The sequence below is a fragment of the Malurus melanocephalus genome, unplaced genomic scaffold (assembly GCF_030028575.1).
Source record: "Malurus melanocephalus ecotype Western Australia unplaced genomic scaffold, MMel_1.1 scaffold_116, whole genome shotgun sequence".
Lineage (NCBI taxonomy): Eukaryota > Metazoa > Chordata > Aves > Passeriformes > Maluridae > Malurus > Malurus melanocephalus.
In genome coordinates this window covers 246,493-271,670 of record NW_026623348.1, presented here as the reverse complement: position 1 = coordinate 271,670, position 25,178 = coordinate 246,493, and the positions used below count along the sequence as shown (strand labels likewise).

Below are 25,178 nucleotides of genomic sequence, written 5' to 3'. Positions count from 1 at the left end.
CGGGCGCGGGGACGAGGGGCCGAGMCCCGGGCAGCGGCTCTCCCGAGCTTCAGCACCGCGGGCCGGACAGCGCCCGCCGGGCCGGGCGGCTCCCTCGGGCGGCGGTGCCTGGCAGGCCCCGGCGCGGGGCTGCGCGGCCGCACCATGTTCCTCGGGCTGGCGGTCGCGCTGCAGGTGCTGGCGCTGCTGGCGAGCCGGGGACACGGCTTCCCCAAACCCCCAGGCACAGGTAAGCGCCCGCCGCCGAGCCTTCTCGCCGGGTTCTGCCCATGGGGAAAGTTCTGCTGGGTACAGATAGAGGATGGTAAAAACTTTGCTTCCACTTGGCTACGAGCACTGCGATTCTAAAGCAGTGCTTTAGATTCCTGATGCAAGACACCGATCATTGAAATTGCAATATAATATTAAAGTGAAGGGACAGRTGCTGGTAGAGGGAAAAGCTCTGAATTTTTTTGTCTTTTCCGAGCAATGTTTTCATCCATTCTACAGCGCTGTCTGTACAAGTCTTTCTTGCTCCCTGTCTCCGTGGTATTCCGGATGGAAGAGATTTTTAATCTCTTGGCAGTGGCAATCCGATTGTTGCTATTTTAGTCAATCTCTTCTAGCACTTTTTTCTCAGATTTGTGAGTTTTCTCATCAAAAAGAGGTTGCTGAGTCTGTATCTGTAGTTCGGTCTTCTGTCTTCTGCAGAACCTCTCCCTCTGCCCCAACGTGCTTTGTTTAAAGGTTTGACTTTTTTTTTATTGTGTACTCATTCTTCTAGGAACAGTGAATTTTTTTTTTTTGCAAGAACTAGTAGTTGACATCCTATTTAAGACACCATGTTTTATGGGAGAAAACTATAAATTAAGAAAAAATGTGCTGTCTCTTTGTAGTTACATGTATCACATAACTGAGTATATATATATATATATGTGTGTGTGTGTGTGTTTATTCTAGATAAAGCTATACACAACAGACAGTTAAGTGTAGAAAGACCTTTGGAGGAACAGGTGAGTGAAATAAAAATATTTACAGGTTCTTTTTTTTTTGTTATGGTATTCCTATAAATATTTTTAACATATCAAGTACTGAATCTATGCATATCCTAATGGCTAACAAATAAGTTGGCATAGATTATTAGTAAAATTATTATTGATGGGGTTAGATATAAAATAGAGTTAAAGTAATTTTTAAGAACTGGCATATCGAGTTTCACTGTCCAGCACTCTAAAAGCAGGTTCTTAGCTCCAACAGCTCACAGATATGCCATCACTTTGTGYTGACATCCTATGARAATATAGCAYGAGCTTAGAATGAAGCAGGAAAATGTAAMTGGCATTTATCTTAAAATGGAAAGTCTATTGCAGCTTCACATAATRCCTGATTCTGATCAGAAGATGGGWGGTACTGACAAGWGTGCCARGCGCTTATGGTTGTTCTACTTGTTCAGGCAAACTTCTTACTAAGAGTGAAAATCAGGCATTAAGCCCTCTGCTGATACTAATAAATTAAGAGATCACGCATGWTATTCTTTCTACCTGTTTGCTGTTTTGTTTGCTTTATTTTTATATATTAGATTGCTGAAGCTGAGGCAGACAAGAATAGGAAAATAGCTCCCACAGGTAAAATATATTTTCTGGTTTTATAGAAATATTCATAATGGTATTCAAAGAGKTATCAKATTTTATGTTACGTGTGCATTGATATATTTTCCAGAAAATAAGCCAGAGTTCAGGAATTATTCCTTTGTTGATGACCTGAACCTGCTAAAATCAATAGCAGAAAGAGAGAGGAATGAAAAGGAGAGAGATTCAATTAGAAGCTCTTTGTATGAACAGCAACTGGCCATTGATGATGCAGACTCCACCAAGAACCGCAGGCTTGTGGATGACTATGACTCCACTAAAAGCGGGCTGGATTATAAATTTCAAGGTATTCCATAATCATCTTTCAGTGACCTCTAGGTTAGATTTCTCTTGCAAATTGATTGCCTTCTTGAATGTTGTATTCACCACCAAACATGAGCTCTGTTTGTTACCAGAGTGCAGCTTCAATCATTTCCAGTTGTGGAAGCTTGTGTTACAGTTAGGTTTTGAAACACAGTACAAAAGAATTGCACTTGATTTTAACAGTTTTCCAYGGAGGAAAGTCTAATTGTGTAATCTGAAATGTTTTTTAGCAATTTAGATTTGATGGACGGAAAATGGGACAGATTTTTAAATGAAAATATATTTATTCTTGTTTGTGAGGAAGAAGCACTTTTACATGCAGCTAAATCACATATATTTATTCCAAATGTTACRCACAGGTTTAGTTAACTCTCATCATCACAAACTTAAAAGAAATTACCAAAGGCCAAAGAATACTTGCCTTTGCTACAGGAGTAGTTAATTGACTTGTAGTTTAGGTGAGTCCTCTGAGAATTGTAAGCAGCATTTAGCTCACAATATATTTAATTATGTCAAAGTATGCTGATCACAAACCAAAGCTCACTTATCATATTCTCTTTCCGATTGTCATGACGATGTTATTTGCCATAGGTAAAAATTGCATAATTAAAAGTTAATTTGCTGAATTTCAATCAAGATTGTGTGCCATTTGTCATGAACTTGTTTGATCTGAGTGCACACAATGAAAGTAAATAAAAGGAAGACACAAATGAGTGGATATGGGAGCAGTGCTTTCTCATTCTACCAATCTTTAATGTAAACAGGACAGTAAGCTCCTAACATTCATCTCTSGTCTTTCAAAAGAGCTGGTCAGAAAGACATTTTTCAGATGTGKAAAGTGGACACATAGAACTTTTTCCTATGACTGATTTAATGGCTTGCAAAATGTGTATCAAATATATTCCGGATGTGTCTAAAAAGTACAGCTTTGTTCTGAAAAGAAAAAGATGTGGGCAGATATTTTTTATGARATGTTTAATCCAAATGAGTTAGGACAGTCAGCACGCAGTTAAACTGTAATCCTTTCAGACGATCCAGATGGCCTGCATCAATTAGATGGCACTCCTTTGACTGCTGAAGACATTGTACAAAAAATTGCTGCAAGAATTTATGAGGAAAATGATAGAGGAGTGTTTGACAAGATTGTTTCAAAACTTCTAAATCTGGGTCTAGTAAGTATCTTGGTAATCATCATTTAGCTGTTTTGTYGATTGCTTTAATGCTCTTTCAAAAAACAATTTAGATGAACACTTTGTCTGAAGTGAATGGAACTTGGGCTCTAAGCAAATTTCTAGAGCGATTTGGGCACACTGGTTAAGCTCTGCAATAACGTTGTTGTTCCTGTGATGTCTTTGCAACAAAATAGGCCAAATGCAGAATGTTTCTGATGTTGAAAAAAACATTCACTGATTGTATTCCTCCATTGTCTGCCCTCAWTTTTCCTTTAATTTCTCTTCTGATTTTTACTGAGTGCTTTTGTATTATTAATTTCTTTTCTGTACTTAAGGGGAAAAGGTCTGAGCTCGTTCCYATCCACCTAATGCTAATTAGTGTCRCCAGCAAACAKGTCATGTTTCYAGCTAGTTGAGGATATATTAGCTTACTGATTTTTAGGAAGGCTGGGTTTGTCTCTTACCTCTSGGTGTCACAATGGCTTTAGCCACTGCCATATGGAATCCTTATATTTTTAGATACTAACCTTATCTTTTGAGAACTCGATTTTGCAGTTGGGTGTTGCACCCCACTGATTACAGAGGGAGCTGTGGGACAGCTGCATGGGAGAGTTCTTGTTCCAGTGACAACTGTTATGAAGCAGAGAAAATATTTTGATGATACCATAGAAAGCTATTGGATTTTTCCCCTTTCTATATTACTGTATCCTGTTGTAGTTGTTCAACTGTCCATTAGAGTGTTGCAGAGCATATCCATTTCTATAGATACACATGTGTACACATRCATACAGGGAGGTGCCACGCTTGCCGCTCCATCTTTCAAGCTTCACTCCACTGTGTTAAGCCCTAAAGAGGTTTGGTTTGGAGGCTCTCTGTGTGAATGGGTGGAGTTTATGTATAAACATATATTTAATGTGTATTTCTATGTGTACATATATATGTGTGTGTTATAAGTGTAGAACTGTTAACATGTCCATATGTATACATGTATGCACTCACACAGGTATTACACCTAATTCAGATGTGCTCAGYTTTGAAGCRAACATGTTTAAAGYAACCTATTTTCATATTGATATCAGKTTTCATATTGATGTTTGATCTAGAACAAGTACAGGATCCTCTAAGTACTCTGCACAAATATTTTAACAGATCACAGAGAGTCAGGCCTATACCCTGGAAGATGAAGTGGCAGAGGTTTTACAACAACTAATTGCAAATGAAGCAAAGGATCGTGAGAAGGAGTCTGAAGATTTTGATTACCCTGCAAGCAGAGCAGACAGTAATACAAAAGAAAAGCAGCAGGAAAGAATGGTAATTTCTTAGCTAATGATTTTGTCTTGTTTGCCAAATGGTACTAGTAGACCAATGCASAGCTTTCTTTAGGGAATTATTAGTTCAATCTGGAAAGAGGTGTTCTTAAAGAAATTCTGTCAGATRGAAAAAAGAATTAGTTACTTCGAGGTTTAGACCAGATGTCCAAATGAAATAACTTTGAGAAGATGGTATAGTCTTCACCTTGCAATTAGGACAATGTTGGTATGAGGCTGTGATAGAAATTTTTGCTCCATTAACTCTTATCACCAAAAGCTTATAGATTATTTTTCTTTTTGTTATGTCTTATGTGGAGACACCAAGCAAATCTGATCAGGATAGTTTTGTTAATGGAGAAGTTGATGATACACTGGATAACACGTGGTCATCATCTAATGTCTTGGAAAGAAGAAATGAGCTGCCTTCTGAAGACAATTTCGAAGACCTCCAATATTTTCCAAATTTTTATGCATTATTAAAAAGTCTTAACTCAGGTGAGTTTATCATGTGTTTACATAAATATTTAAGAAAAAACTTTAAAAATTAAGATTATCTGTTTTCTCCTGCTCTTTTCTCATCTCCACAACTTCTTTAGTTGCAAGAGACCATGTGCTTTGAAAAYGTTCTGTAAGTTGTGTAGCAGAAGCTATTTTGATGAGTGATTTTGATGGCAAAACACTGGGAAGAACAGCACTCAAAACTGCAAAGAGTGTGACCTAGACAGCCCTTCCCATCTTGTGATGTGTGRTTCAGGAGTCCTGAATTATTCCCGTAAGGACATGATGAAAAACTGGCAAATTGTTTTCTCCAGAGATCTTTCCAGTAATATCCGTGTCTTCTAAGCCAACAGAATAAGGCACAGTGATGGTACACACTCACACTGATGGTACCAGTAAATGAGTCTGAGCCTCCCAGCCTTTCCACAAACCACAGGTTTGCTGTTTATTGCAGTGAAAGCCCTGCACGTCTCTTCCTATTCCGGTGCTGGACATCACTGTCTTCCAGTTATTGCAGGCAAGATTGTGGCTCCTCGCCACAGCCCTGTGTCAGCACCCTCTACACACACCCACTCTGCAGACACACACACAATCTAGCAGGAGGGTGTTGTTCTGTAGATCCCCTGTCCTGCAGAAGCCTTAATATTGCTTCAAATGGTCCCCATAAGCACCTGAGTGGAGAGCTAAAATGCAAAACCTGAGGGCACATTTTTCTCAAGCCCAGTCTACAAACTTTATATTCTTCTTCCTGTTATTTTTAATTTTCCCATGACAGTTTTGCATGCTAGTTCATCTCCTTTTGCCACTYACAAAGCAGGAAGGCATTTTGGGTTTAACAGGTTATCAAGCAAATAGAACCAAGTCCGCTGGCTGCACATCTCCTGCTTGATGCATTCACCTGTCAGGTTGCATCAAGCTGGAGGAGAGGGATTCAGTTGCATCCTACAGCTGTGTGTTAAATTGCAGGCAGCAATAAAAAGCCTGTTCAGCAGCTCTCCAGAGTGCCTGGCACTCTGCCAAGGCTGGGAGTATGTTTCTGGCTGTCCMTGACTGACAGTGCCCCTGGCTCTGTTGAGTCCTTCAGTGACAGCCTGGGGAGTGGGGAAAGCTCGTGTGACTGTGTGATGGGGAACTTGCACACTGCTAATGCAGAAATAGCAGTAATATTGTTCAACACATAAACACAGTGGGAAAACAAAAGCTAAGAAGCAGATAAATGTGGGCAAAAATGATTTTTTTTAATAAAAAATAATGGGTTTGTATCCTATTCTGAAGCCATGATCCTCCCAGCCATGTAATATTATGTTGTCCCAGTACATGAGTCACAGACTTGTGCACAGTAACAATCTCATTTGAGATACTTTATATTTTTGTCATTGGAGCCATGGATCTTGTAGGAGAAAGGATCTATTTTTCATACAGAGCTARACTGATCCACTAAATAGTCCACAAACATATTAAAAAAAACATGACAGAGACTGAGGAAMACTATACCTATAACTGCCCTCTGACCAGTAGGAGCTGTCAAGTCTCTTCATCTCTGTGTGTTTAGTGTTCTTAGCTGTAAAATAGAATTAATACCTTTGGCCTTCCATAACACAGCCCTTCAAGACAAAAAGCTATAAGGAATAGCCAAACCCTGATGTTTTAAAGTATATTCAGCTGTACTTTGCAGGAACAATTTAAAAATAAACATATATATATATATATAAGTTCTCTTTGCTAATCTAGCACAGCATTTTCTCTTTCAATAAGCAGGTCATTCTTTATGCATGAAGTTTGCACAGTTTGCAAAACAGTTTTTCCAAGTTGCCTGGAGCCTGACTGATTTTGCTTCATCCCCTCACACAGAGAAAGAGACAAAAGAGAAAGAGACCTTGATAACTATCATGAAAACCCTGATTGATTTTGTGAAGATGATGGTTAAATATGGAACAATCACACCAGAAGAAGGAGTTTCCTATCTGGGTGAGAGTACATACTTTATACAACAGTGTTATTAATGCTATGTTCTTCCTCTACCAACAGTGATAATTATCTCCTTGTCTTCCTTCCTCTTATGAAACCTGTTTCAGATTTGTTCATTGAAAATTCTAAATCTGCAYTTCTAAATGATTGATCATTCCCTAYAGCAATGTTCAATACCATACTACTTTAATATTTGCATCTAATGAAAGAAAGGTAATTTATCAGATATGCATTAAGAGTATTATTATACTTACAAGTCTGTGAACCACGATTTCAGTGACTTTATGTCAGGGGAAGATTAGGGTTTTCTCTGTCCTACTGAGGTGGATCAGGTATTTGCATTTCCCAGAAATAMTCCAGCACTTCAGCTCCTTTAATCTGTCACCTGTAGATGGCTGGAATAGATGGGACCTAATGCTGTCTACCAAGTAAAACTCCTTCCRTCTATGAAAAGTGTTACATTTTGGCACTGGAGTAGATTTTGAAGCACTCTTTCCTGGATCTATTTGAGAGTCTGTGGCTTATGTAGATTTTGTAAAATCACTATCATTTCCTAAAGAGGGAAATTGTAAAGGCCTGGTTTGTGTCACACACCCCTTTCCTGKCTTTGACAAACTCTCCTCCATTCACTTGTTGGTAGCCTAAACAAGCTGACCTACACAAGAAGGGCTCATCTGTACAAACTCTTCACAACCCTTGTTGATTTTTCTAAAGTACTCCTGGTCTGGATTAGTCAGAAAAGTTTTTGTTTGCATCAGGGCAGTTTCTCAGCTTCATAATTTAGCCTGTCACAGAGAGAGGACTGGCAATGATCTTCCTACATCGCAGATACATGATTGATGCAAGTGTAACTGTATGGATTGATTATCAGTGACTTGGCTACAAAAGATCCAGTAGATCGTGACTCACATTCAGTGTGTGATGGCACCTCCTCTCTGAAGAAGTAATGATATATCTGACCAAAGCTATCCCTTTATTTGCTTTAAGAAGTCCCTGAATTTTGGGATATTTGGATAACTTATGTCCCAGTTCAGCTCTTTATTTTTCTGTCTGCCAGTACATTTAAAGAAAGATGCACATAAAGAAATGGTTGATTTTAAGCACAGTGGTTTCAGTGTCATTCTACAAATGAAGATAGTATGGGTTGATCAGATACTGCCAAAGCTTAATAGGCTAAATTTATCCCTGATGCAAAACCATGCAGATAATGGAATTACACTAGGGATGCATTTTTCCTGCTAAAGTTCAGGGCAGCAGTTCACATTGGCTTTACTTTGAGCAAATAGATACTGTAACCCTGGAAACAAATTGCCRTGATGACATAGTATAGAAGGCAAGGATTAGGTTAAGAGTTTCAGAGGTCTGATTTAGTCTGGATTTAAAGTAAGACTATCAAATGGTATATCCAGACTCTGCCTTGCAAATGAGTGATTTATAGAGAGATGGATTTTGTTCTCCATCAAAGCAACTTACTGTAGTGGAAAAAGCTTTCTCATGGATTCTCAAATTTCTTCTGTGGTATTCTTTTTTTAGACTTGCTGTTGAGAAATTGCTTTAAAGCTGACCTTCATTTATTGAGCTAACACTCTCAAATACTGAAGAGCATCCACAGAAGCATGTTAGCTTCTTGCACTATCCTTAAGCATGGCAGTAGTTTTATTGCCACTCTTATTCAACTAAAGGTTATATAGTCACTAACAGTTGGATAGGTACTGTGTATCTTGGTGCAGTTTGGATCAGGGGATTGATACCAAGCTGTGCCTATTTATAGCAGATGAAGGAATTAGTATGAGTATCTGTCAGAGAGAAGGATCAATGTAAAAATCTGACAGCTTTTTGCTGTTTCCTCTGTCCAAAATCAGTGAGCAGATTCTGTGCTAGTTGGTGGAAAATACCTACTGGGTCTGTGCAGATGGATTATGTCCCTTCTACATTTTAGTACAGTAGGAAACTGCCTAAATTAATTTTCCCCACTCTGTGGTTGAAGCCATGCATGAGCTATGCCTCTGAATTATACATTCAAAATAATAAATCATTTACTGAATCAAGTCAAAARCTTTTTTGCCTGTCACAAGGGTGCAGAGACAGTGAATTTGAATGCATATACCAGTAACAGCTGGCTTGGGATTTGGAAACCACAGCATTATGTCATCATCATTGTATCTTACTCTAGGGGAAAGTATTTTGCTGCAGCAATGACTGATGTTATTCAGTTTAGTTTTAAGTTACAAAGGATCTAGCTGCAGTGTGATGTAAGAGAAACACAGATGCACATGCCTGGAAACAAAAGGAATAAGTTTATTTTTAATACATATATTCAATATTATGTAATGCATATTTAAAAGCTTTCCATATACTAAATCAGGAGAATACAGAAAACCCAAACCAACATATTCATATAGATGAAAGAGGAGAAAAAGTAATGCCTACCTTTTACAGTATGTGTTCAGAAAGTACAGCTCTAGAGGTATTAAAGAGAGCCTGTAACAAACCAATACAAAATGTGTGTTCAGTTGAAATGCATCTTATTTGATAAATATCCTGCTGTGGCAAAATGCCACCATCTTCTATCACTCTGTACTTTCTTAGCTATGAATGCTGTAACAGGGAGCAAATTCTTCTGTGGAGTGAAAGGCTCATGATATGTTTCTAGCCCATTCAAAGGCTTTCAGAAATATTTCTAGAAAGACCACCTGCCCTCTGAAGATTGAAAGCTGCTTTGAAATAATTTTTACAATTAAAAGAATAKACAAACATTGTTGGTACAGAAAGCATAAGGTTATAAATTATGACACAGAATCTGAGGAACACAGGTGGCTTGTGAATTAGATMCAACTGTGGTATCATTTTATCCATGTTTGGGTTTGTTGTCAGCATCCAGCAAATACTGCCCAAACAGCTGAACTCCCCTTGCTTGCTGCAGGCTGCTATCCCTGAATAGGCTGAGTTTTGGGAAGGGCTTGGGACAGTTCTGAAATKATGTTGCTGTTGGCAAGGATGCAGTGACAGAGGGGAATGGAAGTGCTGGAATGCTTCCACATAGTGACCAGCAGAAAGCAGCAAGAGGCTTTCAGATCAGTTATGACTGATTCAGCACAAAATACTTCATTATTCATGGCATTTATAACATTCATAACTAGCTGATAATGATGCATAAATAGCTGATACTCCATGCACAACTGAAAGGACAATATTATTCACAGTGCTGAGTGCTTCAAGAGAAAAAGAACTGTTTGAGCCAATAGCAAAACTTACTTTCGTTTCAGCAGAGCAGAACAAGGCATGCATTGCACAGACACTTGTGCAACTGTTYGAGTATTAGTTTGTAATATCACACTTTCCCTCATTTTCCTTCTGTCTGTTGAGTAGCATGATGGTGGAGATTCACTCTGCTAGCTTTTCCACCAAAGTCATCTATCACAGACCAGATAAATATTAAGGAAAAGCTTCATCTACACCACATAAAGAATTTTTTGTCTGACAAGTGACTTTTCCTGCATATGCCAGGCTATCTAGCTAGTTTTAAAATGAAAGCATATCAGTCCACTACCATCCTAGTAAAAGCTTTATTTATGATAACTATGTAAARTAAACTACAGTTATGTAGGAGATTTATTTTAGTAATATTGTTGTCAGCTTAGAAACAGGAACAAATGGTTTCTGCCAGTTTGTTCGGATACATTTGTAAATCATCTCCCACTAATAAGATCAATATAATGAATGATTACTAAAACCATTCTAGGAAATATTTGCAATTAGAGGATTGGGGCCATAACAAAARTAGAGCTTTCAGAGATGATAGACAAATTCTTAAGAGGCACCAGTGTGTATATATGAATTCTTTTTACAAAGTAGATTAATTATATCCTCCTGCTGTGTACAGCTTGCAAGAGTAGATTTGTAGCAAATTTATTCATTACAACCCCAACCAAGTGAAAGATATGTTACCCAATATACTACTAACCTAAAAATACAAATTAGTAATGTGCACACTGTGGTCTTGTGTGGAGTTCTCATTTATTGACTAGCACACRTAGCACAAGCTTTTGCCATCAGTACTTCTCTATCTCGCAGATACATAGAAGCTCCACCATGATAGTGCATATAATTTATATTTTATTGAATCTTATAATTTAGGATGGTCATTTTGKTTTCAGTTTCTGTATCTTCCACAACTGCAGAAAAGAAAGCAGCAAAGGACTGCAAAGAAAATTAAATTTAAAAACTCTTTAGCTTTCCTCTCTCTAAATGGGGATTATGCTTTTTACCTCTTTGTAGTAAAGCATTTAGACTACTGGAGCCACAGTGTGCAACACACTGTCCACAGCAGACTGGTTGGGAAGCAAACCCCTCTTTATTTAGGAGAGAAACTGAGAAATCATTCCAGCTGATCAGTGTGCAATGTTTGAGTCACAGTTGCCTTCCTCCATAGACCAAACCAAAGCCACCTCTCGTACCTCCTCCCTTTGGCTCTGACTCACACTGAATCCACACAGTCCCCCGTGACTGAGTAGGAGATGGTGTTAGTTAGAAATGGGCATGAACAGATGTCTCTGTTTACCTTTTCCACCCCCATATCATTTGTTCTTCATGGACAACAGGAAAGCAGACCAAGCTGCAGGACGCACRAGCAATAGGAGTGGATGGTTCACTGGGAGCTCATTTGTTTGGTCCTTCCCCTAAGAACTGTTGGGATTTTGTTTTATTGTAATAGTGTCTTTGAGGCAGACTGAGGCTGCATGGAAAAAGGGGAAGGAGAAGAGGCAGAAAGTCTCCTATGTTGATTTTTGACATGTCCCTGGCTCTCCATTTTAAGGAATATGAAATAGCTGTTGTGCCTCTCRTGTTCATTCTCGATACCGCCACAGCTCCCCTTCTGATGAAGGCAAAGCTCTGTGATGTCCCCATAGTAGGCCAGTGCACAGTAGACACAATCTGGCCTTTTCTTAGGAGAGGAGAACTTGTTTGAATAATGTGACTAATGCCTGAAGTTCTCATCAGCACAGATGCTGCYGGCCAAAGATCTGATCCTGACATTTGTTTAATTAGCCAAGAACAGGCAGAGAGCCAAGAGTTTGAGGCAAAGTGCAGATCACAGCCCACACTGGCATCATCTTTCCTCTCCACACTGTGACCATAAGCTGATGGAGAGATCCAGTAGTTTCCCACTATATTACATGACTATCAAATTAWGTGTTCAAGAACACAAACAAATAATTTACAATTCATTCCTTTGCTTATTACTCCTACCATTTAAATTTGCAGTTATTTCTTGCAACTATATTGCCTCATCTTCAATTTCCCTTCACTGCCTCTTTCATGCTTTCCCAACTGGATGGAAGTCTTCATCATCTTATAGTGTATTATTTGACAAATATATTGCTTGGTTCCTGAAAATCTAGGTTTTGCATCCTACCAAGTGGTTTGTGTTTCTAAAGGAGGGCAATGCTTTTATTTTTTTTCTCACTGTATTTAATAGCTCCATAAATCCTCCCTACTTTCTGAATTCAGTGTCTCCCTGTTGACAGTTGAGCACTGAGATCRCAAGTTGTGATCTGAGATGATTATGTGGGTGTGGGGTAAAGAAGATGTCACTTAACATTCAAAAATGAGCTCCATTCCACTCCTGCAGGAGAGGCAGCTTTGTGCTACTTCAGTCCCAAGCCATCAGGCTTGAAAAGGGCGTGCTGTGAAAACACATAAAATGTGTGCACAGGCCATAGAGCAGCTCCAGGATGGAAAAGGATTAGCAAAGGACTGCACCACACAGCTTTATGTCCTGGAGTAATGCAAAATAAATGCCTGTAGAATATTAAAAGGATAAATCTGAGAAACAGACTGTGAGGAAGGGAATTTAATAAGGGTAATAAAAGAGACTTGGTCAGAGCTTTGTTTACCTCAAACCATCTATTTAATTGTGTTTTACTTTTGGAGTTGCTTTTAACCTGATTGCCAAGTGATACTGCTGCTGTTTTAATTTCAAATCACTCTGACCATCTTGCCTGTAATCCCTTTACAAGTGACGCATGACCTGGGGTATGTCACTTGACATGTCATTCCTCATGGCAGCATTAGGCTTCAGACACACCATCGCAACAAATCAGTCAAACAGAGAGATTCAGAAAATAAAYGTTGTATCTTGATATGTTAGGCAGGGAGTTAGTGAGGAACAAGAGATTTGCAAGGCTGAGTGAGACCCATCTGTAATTCCACAGTAGGGGGATTTCTTTTGTTCATCACTATTTYAGCAGTTTATGTGACATATGCTTATACACATATAGCTGACCAAMGGTCAAACTCTGCTTTCAGCTACATTGGGGAAAATCCAGCAGATATTGACAGTTCTTGGACATGCACTTTTCCCAAGAATTAATCAGCTATACTCTGCCCACAGAATAGTCCCAAGAAAATGCTGAGATRTCCTGAAATTTTTCACAGWTGGAAAACTGCCTTGCAAACTCTTRGGGATCATCTACTGCAGGAGACAGAAAAAMCYTGAGAGAACTGTGGTTTTTAAATGCCTGGAACTTGTGCATCACACACATGCAGTTGTCAGCACAAAGCTTTCTAGCTGAAACAGTCACAGTGTATGAACTCATTAAGTAAACTAATTTTTTMGCTAGCATTAAAAGTGAGCTCAGGTACCTTGATGATCCCTTTTCTCCTTTAATTAACACAGTCTTTTTATGCTGTATGAAAACAGAACAGCAAAGCAGGTCTTTCTGTGGAAGTTTAATGACATAGAATCTCAGCTTCAGTCAATTTGATGAGGATAGAATGTGAAACTGCCTCTGGGTACAATACAATTATGCAGAAGAGAAAACCCTTTGCAGGAAAATTTGCAATGAATGAAAATTTGCATGAATCTGTCTGTTGAGAAAGGTCCATTTTGGGCTTCCATTACTAATTCCATTATCAGATGGATACATTAGTTTCTGCCTTTCTAATAGTTTTCTAATTTGTAATAGTTATTGATGTAGTATATTTTCCCATGGATTTAGAGTTACCACAGTGCATTCTCCCAGAYTAAAGATAAACATTCTGGTTCTATGCAGTACATATTTTTCGATGCCCAATTTGAAGGACTTTAGAGTTTCAAAAGTGCTGGGAATTTGCATTTTCAGGTGGAGTTAAGATAATCTATCAGTGTGTAGGAACTGGGCCTAGGATGTCTTAGAATGCCTGCTCAAGACAGAAGMCTTCCTGCAGCATGAAGGCTTCAGTGAGTCATTCCAGATCGAAGAGCARGTTAGAAAGTGAGGCAAGGCAGAAAGCAGATCTTGTGACTCCGGGTGTCTGGTTGGATGATGAGATTATCCTGCTCCACAGAAAGCTGCCGCCAGGACACTGACCTATTTACCAACGGAGGTCACTTCCATTAGCACAGTAGTTATTGTTCTGTTGTTTTAATTAGTGCCATTTCAAATAAGTGGCCAGCTCTGTGGAAAGGTCAGTACCTTTCTAAACTCTTCYTCTGTGCAAATTAGGTTGCTAAGGAAACGACTCTGGAAAAGTAATCAATCCTTGTTAGACCTGTGACAGGACCCGTGGTTGCTTAGCTGCTGGCCAGGCACATCTCACTTGAGAAGGTGACTCACTCCATCAGTGTAACTCAGAGCAAACACTGTTCAGCCCTGGCCTTGCCACACATGGCAAGTACAAACATGTTTTGAAACAATACCAGCTGTTAAAACATTATTTTTGAAGTGGAGCAAGGGCAATAAATCTTGTTCAGGAAGAACTGGGATTATCTGGTAATGTTCTCTCTAGGGTACATATGTAGGCACACCAGGCAAGCCCCACAAATTTCCTATCACTCAGGAAATACAGCTGATCATAAATGTTCAGATTCATGTTGATATGCCATCCAGATGGCAAGGTAACCTCACCAMTTCTCCTGTAAAATGTAATCCTTTTTAAAAGGCCAGTCTCGTAAGTTTGTCCGTGTCCTTACTGATAAAACAAAGCTTTGAAAATGGAACATAATAGTTAAYGTATTCAGTCTGGCTTTAATGGCAAAGCTCAGGTCATTAGTTGTCAGCATTGCCTTATTACACTTCATGTGTCTGGAAAGAATTCTGTACTCACAAAGGAGTGATAGTGAACTCACATGAAATTGTTACCCAAATCAAAGGACTGAGATCTACAGAGAAACTGTAGAATTTCTGATGCTATTTATAGAAGCGAATAAATAATGGAGGAGTGTAAATCCCATTGCCTTCAGTAGCATATGCTGYATGTGATTATCTGTGCAACTTTTAAACACTGTCTATCAATGGAACAAAAGCTTTTGGAATATCAGTATGCAGGCATTTAAATCTAAAGGTGTCTAGGCAGGTCATAAAACTATATTGTGGTGGAGTCTTTTTGTTTCCTGCTCATAGAAGCTTACTCCCTAGATGCAGACACTTCTAAGGAAGAACATGAAAGGCACTTATGAATCAATGCACTTACATATGTGTGATATTTTAAATTCTTTAATACTTTTAATTTTTGAAATACTATGTTTAAACTTAAAATTAAGCCTAATTCAATAGAATATGCTGAATTAAGSTCCAAAATCAGTGACATTTTTGCAATTGTATGAATTAGTGAAGGAGAATAATCTATTCACTTGAGTTTACAAAGGGTTTTTAAGTTCCTAACTGTAATCTTATCCTGACAATTGTGCCTCTTGCAACAGAGAAATCCTTATATTCCTGTTGAAATACTAGTATGGTGCTGATTCAGGACAAAAAATAGAATCTTAAGATCAACTGAAAAGAATGTTTACAGTCTTTCCAATAAGCTTTGGATCAAGTGATTAGTGAGGCATCATTATCACCACTATAATTCTAGGTTGTTTTTTATTTCATCAGGATGTCTGATCYAGCTGGTAACACAGCTCAGACCTGTTTTGTTTAGGGCATATGGGGCAAGGTCACAAATCACATTAAAGGGCTACCTACCAAATGAAAATATTCACAAAAAACTCATGATGTGATGTAGAATTGAGAGGGTGCAATCAAGCAGAGTGCCAACAAATACTGCTTACATTTTAATTTTATGTAAATAACAAAATACAGAGGATGCAGACAGACAGGATTATATCATCAGATGGGAAGCACAATTGCTTATGGTGATCTGCCACGAAAAGAAATATGTTTGCTCAAACACCAGTCTTTAGGTTTCAGTGCTGAGTGTCTTTATGATGGAAAAAAATATTCCCAGCTAATGAATAAAATACTGGTCTTATACAGAAAATAAGAATTAAAATATTATTACTCTTATTATATCTATTCTGCCCCAGTTCCCACATCACATATTGATTATTTCAGCTGTTTATATAAAAGGAATTCCTACAAATTTCAAAACTAAGTCTCTCAAAAGCATGCATTAACTGGATCAAATTTTGAATCCATGTTTAACTGAACCTTTAAAAAGCTGATAAAGGGAGGGAAAATACTACACCATGTCTACAATACGACTGAGGAAATATGGCAGATTGTATGGTAATCTGTATTTTGAATATCTACCAAGTGTATTAAAAGGACTTTTTTTCCCACATAACCATACAATGTTTGTATCTGAAACATCCATCTTTATGAAAGAGGTGCTTTTACTTTCAAATTAGATTAATTCAGCCCTGAAATTTGCATAGAAATACATTTTCTAGTCTTCTGGAGCTGTATWCATGGCCACAGCTGTCTAGTTGGTTTTCAGGTAAATGCTTGACTTCAGCAACTTTAGAAAGAATTTGTTTTCATTTTTTCAATTTGCATGTTTATTTCATCTAAATGTAATTTCAAACCTTTTACTAGACTTCTTTTCTAATGAAACCATATAAAATCCAGACACATAAGCAGTTTGGGATAGTGTTTTCCCACGAGGATGAAGCAGATATTTCATAGTCTTGTCTTCTTAAAGTTAATTAAAGCCTTTTGTTGCTTTCATTAGAATAAATTGTTACAGATAGTTATCTGTATTCTGTGACTTATGTGATTGAAATGTGGAGCATAGATGCACACATTTAATGCCTTTGTGTGTGTTGGCTCTATTTGGTACTCTTATTGTCAGGATTCAGTTGTTAATTTTTTTAAATATGATTGATCAATACTCCATATAGCTATTTGTTTGTTCTTTTAGCATTGGCTCTGCATTAATTCTCCAGAGGCAAGGATGAAGTCTGCTCTTTTAGATTTCTACTTGCCTTTCAGACAGTTGGGGAGAATATAATATAGATTCTGCATCTTATCCATTGAGAAATAACTAGAGTTTGGGTTTGTTTTCTCTTGATTTCCAGAAAACTTAGATACAATGATAGCTGAGCAGACAAAGAAGAAGCTTGAGAACCCTTCCACTAAGACCAGGACAAAACTAACAGCAGGTACTTACTCTATAATTTTCTCTCCTGGAATAATACTTTTTTTTAACCTAGTCAGTTAAAATTAAGCTAATTGCTTTCGCAGCCATACTGCTTGTTAAAGCTAAAGTCCCTCAAGAACCTGTAGTCACAGCTTGGTTGGGAGAAATTTTCACTGAATTGCCCCAGTTTTGAGAAGATATTCAGTCTTTTTCTTCAGGAGTCCAGACATTACCCATCTACAAAAACAAGCTGTATCAATGCTTTTTAATACTTAAATAATAAAGAAAACCCATTATTTGTCAGCTTTRGATGTAGCAAATACAAATTTCATATAATTTTTCTCTGCACAAAGAAATGTGCCTTTGCTTTGCAGTCACCTGTATTCAGCTACTGTTTGTAAGAGCAGAAACAGGGATTCCTCTTTCCAGAGGTCTGGAGTAGAGATGACCCTTAGAAACCACTTTGAGACTGGCTCATCTTCCTCTACCATCAGTCAAAACATTTTACTTGCCAAAAATTGTATTGATGTGATTGAGAAATGCTCTTGGTACATTTGATGCAAAATTGTTCACTCTTGTTATTTCTTTAGACAAGAGTAGTGAAGAAGCAGACAGTACGAAGGAAGAAGCAGCTAAAATGGAAAAGGAATATGAAGTTTCAAAGGATTCTACAAAAAATGAAGGACAAAATGCAGCAGGAAACAGTGAAGAATCTGGAGGTACAGAATAGCCATTGCTTTTCCTACTGAGTGTGTTCCAAGTGGTTGGAGTCTTTTCCTCTCTTTGGTACTCATTTTGCATTGTGTTAGCATAAATATCTTCACTGTATAGTCAGTGGGAGTCAGCACACAACAGCTTGGTTTGGAAGAGTGCTTATCTGCCAAGTTTCAAGCATATGACACTGCATCCCTTGCTGAGCAGTCTTTCACAGAATTCACAGCCCCTTTCGAGAACAATATAAAATGCAGTTTGACACAATAGTGCAGAGAGACTTTGCTGCTTTGTAACTGTGGCTTTTCAGTGAAATCAGATGGCCAGAATATTCAATAATCTGAGCAGGCTCATTGATTTCTATGGTTTGAGTTGGAACAAGCTGGTACTGAAAGGCAGTGAAGTGTTCTGCAGTGACACAATTTACACCACCCACTGCCAGAGGTTAAAGGTTATCAGTAATTAACCTATTTTGCATAACTTTGAGACATTACAGTAAGTTAGTGTCTCCCTAAGCAAACATAGCACAGTAGTACAGTTATTTTCATCCTCAGCATGATAATGCCACTTGCTAAATTAGACTGTGCTGGTTGAAGTCACCTGGGTGCAAATCATCTACTCCAGCTCAAAACAAATCTGCAGGCGACATTGTGCCTCCCTATTGTGCTGAACTCTTGAAGGAGGATGTTGGTTAGTATGGAAACATTTTGGTGAGTTCCTATCATTAAGGATCCTGCAGAAGTATTTATGTTTTGTAATCAGTTGGTTAAACAGAACTACTTCTTTTGCCTCAGTGCTGTCTGATGCTCATACTTTTTGGGATGCAGTGTTTTCACTCATCCCGCTCAGTAATGAATTGCAGAAATCAGGACTGCAGTAGATCTGTAGTCCATCGGGTACCTGGTTCAGCCCTGTGGGCAGCCATTCACAGATGGAAGGTGGCATTTTTTCCAGCACCTAATTTATTTGAACATGGAAGAGGAAAGTAGCTCAAGATGGCTGTCTGATTTCACAGTAAAGAAAAGTTATCTCAATACCCATGGGAAGTGATAAATAACACATTTTGCTTGTCTCTTGAACATCTGTCTTTTCAGTTTGGTTCAGGTTATTTTCCTTTATCTTCAGCCCAATAGCTTTTTAGCAATTTAAATTGCATCAGTGTTGAGTTCTTTGTCTCATGCAATGCCCTTGTCTTTCACAGAGTAATTTACTATAAAGCTACTGCATTCCCTGCTCAAAAATGAGGGTATATCTAATGCTKTATCCACCTACTAACAGGAGCAGACATGCATAGTTGGCAGTAGTAACCTTGTGCATGCTAATCACACTAGGTTTTTATTCCTGATAAATGTAAGAACATTACATCAATAAAGCTCCAGCCAAGTTAAGAATTCAAAATCCATTAGCTGGAATATTTCCTTAGGGGCCTTATTAGGTAATCCTTGAACTAATTCTGTCCTGTGTGCTTTCTGGTCCAAAAATAGCCATCACTTTAAAATTTCAGTTATCACAATGAGTTATCATGGTAATTTTAATACGTCCTTTTTCTCAGTAAATGTAGTAACTATATTTCAACTTATCTTTCCAAAATATCACAATTTTAGCTTKGCTGTAGGCTGCTAATACTATTATATGGAGGAGTTTTGATACTGAAAACTCTCAGTCCTAGTTAAGTCATTCCTTGCTATCTCAACAGCTTCTTCTTTGCTGAACAATTAYGATGATCAAAAGCTACAGGTTGCTTTTAATCCACACATGCAGTTTCTGTGGATACCACCAAAAGTTATGTATAAAGATCAAAAAAAGCCATGATCCTAAGTTTGTGTATGACTAATCTTGCACAGGCAAAACCTGCTAGCCATCTGTGGGAATTTTGCCTGACTAAGTTTGACAGGACTCAGGTTTTAAACAGAAACTAAGAATAGTTTTAATCTGCCTTTGCTGTGACCAACTTCACCCAGTTAAGGAAGCTGCATCAACCATTGATGTAAGTGCCTGATTTCTCTCTCATCCTTTCCTTCAGGGAAATCTGAGGCATATTTGGAAGCAATCAGGAAGAACATAGAATGGCTGAAAAAACACAATAAACAAGGTAACAAAGAAGGTATGAAGTAAAAGGCCTTGACGGGGGTGGGCACCATATGCATTAAAAAGCAAGTAATTTATATTGTGTCATATAATTTGACATTGTGTTATAACTTAATAGTAATGTGAAACTGTGCTTGTCTAGATTATAATGATCATTAGTGGTGTTAGAGTTAAACAATACAGGTCATGTAATAGGTAAGCCAATGAATGTAAATAGTGAACTAAGGTAAATTAATGTATACTGGGTTGAACAACCACTGGTCACAAAACACACAGAGACTGACCAGAGGGGAGTTAGTCCTGCAGTGTCCACATAGTCATGGTGGTCTATCTGCCTGTCACCAGGTAACTGTGCCAGTTTTGTCTAGTGCTTCATTTCTTAGCTCATCATGYTTTTTAATAATGGCATTGTATGTGAGATAGACACATTTGAAATGTCTGGATGTGTCTAGAGAAGCTCAGTGTATCTGGCCAGCACCAAGAGCAATAAGCCTTGTTGCATAACCAGGAATAGTTAAGATATAAACTTCTGCCAGTAGCACTGTAATACGTTGGATTACAGCCCAAATCAACTCRAATGCCTTGTGGCTCTCACATGCAAAGCTGTGTAGAAGGGAGCAGTGACTGAAGCAGCTGCACAGGGTTTGCACACCAGCTGTCCCACCATTTGCCTCTTCCTCGGGGSCAGGGCTGTGAGAGAGCTGGTGGCAGGGACAGAACAGCAGCAGGATTTCTYATGTATGTTTCACAGATCTTTATTTATCCATACCAATTTTCCCCTCAAGTTCTTATATAAAACCAGCCTCCTATCCCTACTCTCTGCCATGGCTGTGTGTTCTGCCATCACCCTCTCTGGAAGTGAAGGTTCCTAGCCAAGGGATCTATCCCTGGGCTATGACTGGCGCCTSGCGACAAAGATCTTTCTTGCACCAGCCAAGCAGAGGCTGATCTGAAATGAGATTAGCCCTGGGTAATTTATCCGTCCTCTCTGTGAGTTGAAGTGTGTATGAATTACATTTCAGAGATGAGTGCATGCCTGCAGCMCAACACATTCATTTTCCCGTTCAGAAACTGTAATAAGACTACAAAAAATATTCCCATCTCTCAAACCATTTCCACACAATGGCAGCAATGGCAGTTAGCAGCAGGCCTACATATTTGCTCAAGAGTTTTCCTGCCAATTCTAATTAATGGTTCTGCTTAGCAATGTACTCATTATAGTAATTAGCTCTCCGTCTTGTGTGATTATATCTGCGTATCACACAAACTGCCTGGGCAAACCCTCTCTCCTCTGTAGTAATCTTTCTTCTGCACTTCTGCAGTCTGAAAATGGCTGTGACTGCAGATCAATAGCATTTTATCTCCCTGTGAATGCATTAAGATACACATTTCTGTGTACATGGATTTTCATTTGCACTAAAATACCTTTATTGTCCTCTGGCAATGGAAATAGGCCTTCAAGTGAGTGTAAGTTATGACAAAATTAGAACGGTATTTTTATTCTTCTGATACATCATCTTTATTGTGCCTTTTCATACTCTTTTATTTTTGTAAAATGCTAATTCAGTTCCCCGGGGATAATGTTTAAAAAACTACAGTCAGGGTAAGCTTATCTAACCATGAATGCATTGCGGTGTTTCTTCAGTGCAAGATTAGGTGCTATTGCTGTGCTCATCAATCATTGCTCCACTTCCAGCTGGCACCTGGGAGCTGGTGGAAAAGCAAATCTCAAAGTAATTCATGTATTAAAATGGCCAGACTTTTCCAGCCCTACTCATGCTTTGGTTTACTCACCTAACATCCTTGGAGAGCTTTAGGTTTTCTCCAAATGTTTGTAGGTCCTTAACTGTGTATGAATTTCAATAGATATTATTATTCCTTCAGTGACTAATAACCCTGGAAATTTGCATTTGATTTGCATTGCTGCAGTTTAAAAGTATCAATTGCCTATTAAGGAGGCTGATAAACTTGAGTGGCTRGGATGATTTAAAGATAAACATGTCAAAAGCCTGGATTTTGGGCTGATTGGCTGATTTGTGTCCAAAATTTGTTTTGCCACTTTACAATCTACAGGCTCTGTGGGCCTGTCCTTCATATCTCCCAGACCTGTCTTGGTGTTTGACACCATTGCAGAACTGAGGCATTGAACTGATACATGCAAAGAGCATGTGTGGATTGTTCAACAAATACTTGGGTAGTTCAGAGCTTCATAACACTAAGAGAAGCCATTTAGAAATTAAAGTAAATTCTATTATTGATTTCAATGGCAAATACCTTGATCTGAATATGCAAATAAGAACTCACTTCATTTACTGTAACTGTTTCATAGCTCCATGTAATGCTGCAGCTGTTGCAGTGAATATGAACCCAATGCTGATTTTTCTAATTACAATAGATTCTAAATAAGTATTAGAAATTAGCAGTTATCAATTTCTAGGAAAAAAATCAATTTAAATTGYTGTGAGATATACAAATTAGCCTGAATTGGATAATGTTGTAATGGTTGTACTCTCATACAGAATGTTTAGTAATTAAACCTTCAGGGTCTCCACATACTGATCTTAGACTTATAATTAGTATTCTAGGAGTAAAATAAGCACATAGATTTAAATGGGAAAAATGTGGACATTAATTTTATACTTGTTCTTCATTCATTTCCATTCCTTRGTATCTTTCACTGGAGACCCTCATTCTGTCAACATGAATGCAATCTCACATCCTGATTACAGAATTGCTCAGTGCTATTTGTCCCTATTACTCACACAGGATGGAGACAAGCAGGTTACATTTTTTAAGTAATGACAGTAACAGACCAGACYAGAAATGCTGGCCTCAGTACAATAAATGGCAAAATTCCTGCTAACTCAGATATGGAGAGGATATCTCTGCAGGAGTAGGGAGTGCTGAATATCAATTTTCTGTATTACTCATTTRAAATTGCCTTATATTGTTATAAAAATAATTGCAAGCATCAATTTGCTTTTAAATATCTTTCTATTTCTATCTAGCTATCGTCAATTTTTGAACCCTAGAACCCCATAAGTTCATTATTGTCAATTTTGTTAAGAATGTACTCTTTGAAAGAAGGTTCTTCCACATATTGCTGTGTGATGTTATACATTGGACATTGCAAAATCAGTATTAATGTATTCTGAACACTCTGTCTTTAGAATAAGTAAYTTTTCATTTAACTTCATGTGAACCCTTAAAACATTGATTTTCTTCTCATTCTAACAAATTAGGCTTTACATTTATGCAGCAAATTATGTATTGTATTGTATTTATGTGTGAATATAYTGAATCTGTTGCCAGAGTTACGACTACACAATAGGTTATCTTTTTATGGTATTTAAAAATTGCTCTGCAGTAGAATTCTTTTCATGGAAAATAGTGATGTTTTCCAGCATAGGAAAAGTCTATTTAATGCATATGGTGTGAATCAGGCTGCATAGATGCACTCATCTATTGGAAAAGCAGAAAGGATCTTTCAGCACTCTATTGCAGATTGACAGGGGAAGATTGTCAAAAATTGACATTAGCACTGTCACAAAGGCTGCTTACTGCAGTATTTTTCAAATTGGAATATTATGTTCTGTATCAAGGTAAATAATTGTATTCTTTTGATCTATTTTCAGAGAGTTGCTTTCATGAATTTCCACTACAGTGTTTGTAGTAAGTGGGAATTTTATGGGGATTTCAATAGGAAATAGTCCATTTAATACTTTCTTTTGATTCCATGACAGTTATGAAAATAATAGGGCACAATAGCTTTTGCTGTGCAGACTAGAATATCAATTCTCTGGACCAGAAAATATTCTTTCTTTAGCACTTGACAGCAATCAATYGAGAGCAAAAGGTGATTATTCCTCTTGGATAATGAAAGCGCCGTGGTGTGTAAAAGATTTATGCAGGTGTTTTGGGTTTTTTAATGTTTTCACAAGTTGCACTTCAGAGTGAATTCTCTTCATGTTTGATCAAATGCATTGGTTGGATAAACTTTACAATGACATTGTTTCTCAGGTGAAGCAGTAAATGGCAATGACTCATTGTGCAAWTGAATTCTTATTTTTCAGATTATGATCTTTCAAAGCTGAGAGATTTCATTGATCAGCAAGCTGATGCTTACGTGGACAAGGGCATCCTGGACAAGGAAGAGGCTGATGTAATTAAACGCATCTATGGCAGCCTGTAAAAAGTTAGTGACTGCCAAACATGTAGAAATCTAGTCTAGTATCCCCCACTCCTGGCTCAATGACTTATGATCTKTTAATTTGAGGATGTAATTAGAAATGCTCTGTTTACATTGTACTGACAACTCTCTAGACAGAAATGAAGAGCTGTAGTGCTCCATTCACTTTCTGCATACTGTATTTTCCTACATTCACAAATCAACCTTAAATACCAAATTCTGACATTGGATTTCTGTTTGATAAAGTAAATATTCCTGTAATGCTCTCTTTGATTTATTTTTTTGTGTTTGGTTTACTTTTGTAGCTAAACCAATCATTTCTGATGGAAATTTCCTTTMATGCTACATTATTTTGCTCTCACTCAACAAGCTTTCTATAGCTCCAACTATGTAAAGGGCATTATTAGAAAATAGTTCATAGTTCTCTAAATAAAATATTTGAAAATAATTTACCTATTAAAGTTTTCATTAATCTTAATATTATTTTATCTTCATTAATTTTGATTTTAAATACTAATACCTTTTTTCATCCTTTTTTGATCCTCTTTTATTTCTTTATGTAGTATTCTGTAAGCTGGACTGTAGTGTCCTTAGCTAACTGATAGATCTTTGACAATACAATTGCCTTTCATATTACAGAGCTGTATTCTCCAGCATGTGTGAACATTCTCTTTGGTGCACCATTTGATGATTGTGCATGCATAATTAGTTGAATTCCTGATGTGAATATCCTGAGAGCAAATGTAAATAGCCAATGCTTTCTCTAAAGAAAAAAAAAGAAAGCAATTCAAGTCATTTTRTATGGAAAGGGAAGTTTGCAACTAGAGATGTTTTTGGAAGCATGGGCCCTGCTTTCCACAAAAACTTAAAGAATTTATAGTATCTCAGTATCTYTGAATATCAAGGCTGTGGTCTGATTACTCTGTTCTGTGCTGAGCAGTATAATCTTGGAGAACTTTTTTTTTTT

The 25,178-nt window shown here is 37.8% G+C and overlaps 1 protein-coding gene across 2 annotated transcripts; it reads left to right on the top strand.

The window, feature by feature from the left end:
• On the top strand, nucleotides 1–25,178 carry SCG3 (secretogranin III). Of its 2 annotated transcripts, none has more exons than XM_057369870.1 (12): nucleotides 1–229; nucleotides 940–992; nucleotides 1,559–1,604; nucleotides 1,699–1,914; nucleotides 2,961–3,103; nucleotides 4,253–4,414; nucleotides 4,731–4,908; nucleotides 6,763–6,879; nucleotides 17,162–17,245; nucleotides 17,814–17,942; nucleotides 19,958–20,026; nucleotides 24,096–25,178. In XM_057369870.1, the coding sequence occupies exons 1-12, from the start codon at nucleotides 145–147 to the stop codon at nucleotides 24,212–24,214; spliced, it is 1,401 nt and encodes a 466-aa protein (XP_057225853.1). In that variant the 5' UTR covers nucleotides 1–144; the 3' UTR covers nucleotides 24,215–25,178. The 2 variants fall into 2 exon arrangements, with proteins under 2 accessions (XP_057225853.1, XP_057225852.1); XM_057369869.1 differs by having other exon boundaries at nucleotides 19,958–20,038.